This window comes from Trifolium pratense, linkage group LG3 (assembly GCF_020283565.1).
Source record: "Trifolium pratense cultivar HEN17-A07 linkage group LG3, ARS_RC_1.1, whole genome shotgun sequence".
Lineage (NCBI taxonomy): Eukaryota > Viridiplantae > Streptophyta > Magnoliopsida > Fabales > Fabaceae > Trifolium > Trifolium pratense.
The window spans coordinates 2,230,229-2,234,537 of NC_060061.1; the positions used below are offsets into that span (position 1 = coordinate 2,230,229).

The 4,309-nt window shown below is 36.0% G+C and overlaps 1 protein-coding gene across 3 annotated transcripts; it reads left to right on the forward strand.

Moving 5' to 3' along the window:
• Positions 1-2,780: 2,780 nt before the first annotated feature.
• Positions 2,781-4,023, forward strand: LOC123917418. 3 transcript variants are annotated; one of them, XM_045969123.1, is made up of 3 exons: positions 2,781-3,097; positions 3,172-3,339; positions 3,432-4,023. In XM_045969123.1, the coding sequence occupies exons 1-3, from the start codon at positions 3,052-3,054 to the stop codon at positions 3,443-3,445; spliced, it is 228 nt and encodes a 75-aa protein (XP_045825079.1). In that variant the 5' UTR covers positions 2,781-3,051; the 3' UTR covers positions 3,446-4,023. The 3 variants fall into 3 exon arrangements, with proteins under 3 accessions (XP_045825079.1, XP_045825076.1, XP_045825078.1); XM_045969120.1 differs by having other exon boundaries at positions 3,172-4,023; XM_045969122.1 differs by having other exon boundaries at positions 3,175-4,023.
• Positions 4,024-4,309: the final 286 nt, after the last annotated feature.

Below are 4,309 nucleotides of genomic sequence, written 5' to 3' on the forward strand. Positions count from 1 at the left end.
ATTGTTTTTCCAAGTTTAAAATTTAGGTGCAGTTCTATGCTGTAGCTCAATACAGTCATCAGTCATAAGGAATTGTAATAAGCAAATTTTGAAACGGAGAGACAATGATGTAACGTCAAAAATTTGGAAGGGTGCCAAAGTTTTGGGGATAGGAGAAGGTGCGGATGAAGATGAATGTACTCGGCGCATCCATAACAATGAAAAAAGAGACGAGGAAGGCAGAAATAGAAGGGTGCAACAAAAAAAGGTTAATAAATGAAGATGGTTTCTTTGAACATGAGAGGCTGGGGGGGAGCGCAAAACGGAGGAGATTGAGTCAATTTCTCATAAAAGGTACGTTTGACATTTGCTTGATTCAAGAAACAAAGAGAGAAAATTTTGATGATGTCTCTATCCATAATTTATGGGGACATCAGGATGTTTTTTGGGTGGCACAAAAATCAGTTGGCTTGTCTGGTGGTTTATTAACAATTTGGAATTCTAATTTATTCAAATTGTTACATACTTTTTTTGGGTTTGGTTTTGTCGGTATCTGTGTTGATTGGGAGGGTTCGAGGGTGCATATTGTTAATGTGTACTCACCGTGTAGTATTTCTGGTAAAAGAAAACTTTGGGAGGATCTTTTGAATTTGAAGAGAGAATATGGTGGTGAATGGTGCATCGGAGGTGATTTTAATGCTGTCCTTCATACTTCGGAAAGAAGAGGTAGTAGTGCTGATAGTCGAATGGCAGAAATTAATAATTTCAAACAGTTTGTAGATGATATGGAGGTTGTCGATGTACCAGTTTTGGGCAAAAAATTTTCATGGTTCAGTCATGATGGTTTATCTATGAGCAGGCTTGATAGGTTTTTGATGACTGATGGCTTTATAGGGAAGAGTGGTATCACAGGTCAATGGATTGGCGATCGTGACATATCCGATCATTGCCCAGTATGGACTCTTTGTTCGCAAAATAATTGGGGCCCTAAACCCTTTCGGGTGGTGAACGGTTGGTTAGAGCATCCCGATTTCAAAGAATTCGTGGATTCTTCATGGAAGAGTTACAATGTTCAAGGTAAAAAGGCATTTGTCTTGAAAGAAAAATTAAAGTTGCTGAAAGAGAGCTTGAAGATTTGGAACAAAGAGGTGTTTGGTATTCTTGACCTCAACATTGAGAAGACGGTCAAGGATATTAATGATTTTGAAGGTCTTTTGGAGAATAATGATGGTGATTTTGACTATTTAAAGAGGGAGGGTCTAAACAAAGATTTTTGGAACCAACTTAATTACAAGGACAATCTTCTTAAACAAAAATCAAGAACGAAGTGGTTAAAAGAAGGTGATTCTAATTCTAGATTTTTCCATCAATCTATTAAAGGTAGGAGGAGACGTAATCAATTGGTGGCCCTTAGAGATGGTGATCATTGGGTGCAAGGAGTCGATGAAATAAAAAAATTCGTGAAACATTTCTTTGTCAACAACTTCACCGAGGAGTGGAGTAATCGACCTCACCTTGATGGTATTTCCTTTCCTACTTTATCGTTGAATGATAATTTATTTCTTTTGGCTCCCTTTTCCGTGGATGAGGTCCGTGATGTTGTGTGGAATAGTGATGGTAATAAATGTCCTGGCCCTGACGGCTTTAATTTCAATTTTTTGAAAGCTTGTTGGGATACTTTGAAAGGTGACATTATGGACTTCATTCATGATTTTCATAGTAATGCTATTCTTCCAAAAGCGATTACAGCATCGTTTTTGGCTTTGATACCAAAGAAAGATAATCCTCAGACATTGTATGATTATAGGCCTATCTGTTTAGTAGGTAGTTTGTACAAAATCATTTCAAAAGTCTTAGCAACAAGATTAAAGAAAGTGTTAGGAAACTTGATATCTAAGTGTCAGTCAGCGTTTCTCCCAAACAGGCAAATTCTGGATGGGGTGTTGGTTGTGAATGAATTGATCGATTTGGCAAAGAGAAAGAAGGATAAATGTTTGTTACTGAAAGTGGATTTCGAAAGGGCTTATGATACGGTGAACTGGGATTATTTGAGCTTTATGATGAAACGTATGGGTTTTTCGCAAGGATGGATGAAATGGATGAGAGCTTGTGTTTTTAATAGCTCGATGTCAGTTTTAGTTAACGGGAGTCCTACAGAAGATTTCTCGGTTGGTAAAGGATTGAGGCAAGGTGATCCGCTCTCCCCTTTTCTTTTCTTAATAGCAGCTGAAGGACTCGCACGTTTGATGCAGAAAGCAGTGGATATCGGTAGTTTCCACAGTTACAAGGTAAGTGATGCACTTCAATTTCACACATTGCAATTTGCAGATGATACTATTATGATAGGAGAGGGTAATTGGGACAATCTATGGACTTTAAAAACTGTGCTGCGCAGCTTTGAGTTAGTGTCAGGTCTGAAAGTCAATTTTTTTAAAAGCAAATTGTACGGTATCAATCTTGAAGATTCTTTTTTAGAAGCTGCATCTTCTTTCCTTTTTTGTGAAGTGGATTCCATTCCATTCCGCTTTTTAGGAATTCCAGTTGGAGCCAACCCAAGGAGAAAGATAACGTGGAATCCTATTGTGGAATCTATGAGAAATCGTCTTAATAGTTGGAATAGTCGTAATTTATCAATCGGTGGAAGAGTTACTCTCATAAATTCGGTGTTATCGAGTTTACCACTTTATTTTTTCTCTTTTTTCAAAGCTCCGGTTTGTGTTTTAAAAGAATTGGTTAACATCCAAAGGAAATTTTTGTGGGGAGGGAGTTCGGAGAACAAGAAGATTTGTTGGGTAAGTTGGGATACTATATGTCTCCCTAAAGAAAAAGGAGGGTTGGGCATCAAGAATCTTAATTTATTTAATCAAGCCTTACTTAGCAAATGGAAATGGAGAGGGATTTGTGAACCAAATTCTAGTTGGTCCAAGTTGCTTGCTTATAGATATGGCTCTTTGTATTCAAATTTCTTGGATCAGGTGGTTTGCGAAGGCAGAGGACAATCGATTTGGTGGCGTGATTTATTGAAGATAGGCAGAGAAGATAATGGCGACTGGTTCCGATCAAATATAAGTAATGTGCTGGGACAAGGGAATGCAATTCGATTTTGGAAAGACAAGTGGTATGGACCTGATTGTTTGATGGATTTATATCCAGCTTTATATTTTAAAACTTCTATGCCAAATTATTTTGTAGCAGACACAGGTTTTGAACATAATGGAAAATGGATTTGGAATATTTGTTGGGCTGAAACATTGTCTTCAACCGAGTCAGATGAAGCAGAAGAATTATTGTATTTGTTGGCCGATATTAGTCCTAAGCAGGACAAATTGGATAGCATGAGATGGATACCAGATCATAGCGGTAATTTTTCTGTGAATTCGGCATATCAATTCCTTCTAAATAGTGTTGAATCAAATATAGTAGATGAGAATGTTGTGCATGCTTTGAATCAGTTATGGGTGAATGATGTTCCATCAAAAGTAAATGTTTTTGGTTGGAGGTTATTATTAGAAAGATTACCGACCCGTCTGGCTTTGGTGAGGAAAGGAATTATTGTTAATCATCGTGAATGGTGTTGTGCTTTTTGTTATAGGGAAAAGGAAGACATTAATCATTTGTTTTTTAATTGCTCTTTCTCAATACGTGTGTGGACGAATATTTTTAAGTGGATGAAAGTGACTTATATTCATTTTGAGGAGGTTTGGAGCCACTTCAACAGTTTTGGGGCTTTGGTGAAGAATAATAAAAATGCTAAAGGTCGCCATCTGATTTGGTTAGCTACCACGTGGAGTTTATGGCGTGCTCGAAACAACACAATGTTTAGAGGAGTTGTTGCTAATGTGTCTGTCATAGTGGATCAGATTATTTTTATTACGTGGTTTTGGTTTATAGGTCGTATAGGGAACAATTCTTGTTATAAGTTCTCTGATTGGTGTATTGATCCATTAGCCTGCCTCCATAGTATATAATGGAGGTTCACCGAATTGTAAGGGTTGAGTACACCTTATACTCCTTATAATTCAATTATTTGCTTATAAAAAAAAAAAAAAAAATTTAGAAGAGAAAATTCATTTATTTCCAATTTACTTTTCATTTAAATAATTTATGCAGTTTAAAAATTTGAAAATGGTCCTTGAGAAAATATAGAGTCCGTTTGTTTTGGTTTTTTTTTTTTAAATGGTTTTTAGTGTTACATATCTTTGTGTAAAAAAAATTTACAAATAAACTTTTTATAAAAGCCTTCAAATTAAAATTTGGTTTGAATAGTTATTTTAGGTATTCCATAATTTTATTGAAACTTTTTTTGAATATCAAAATTTCAAAAAATCAT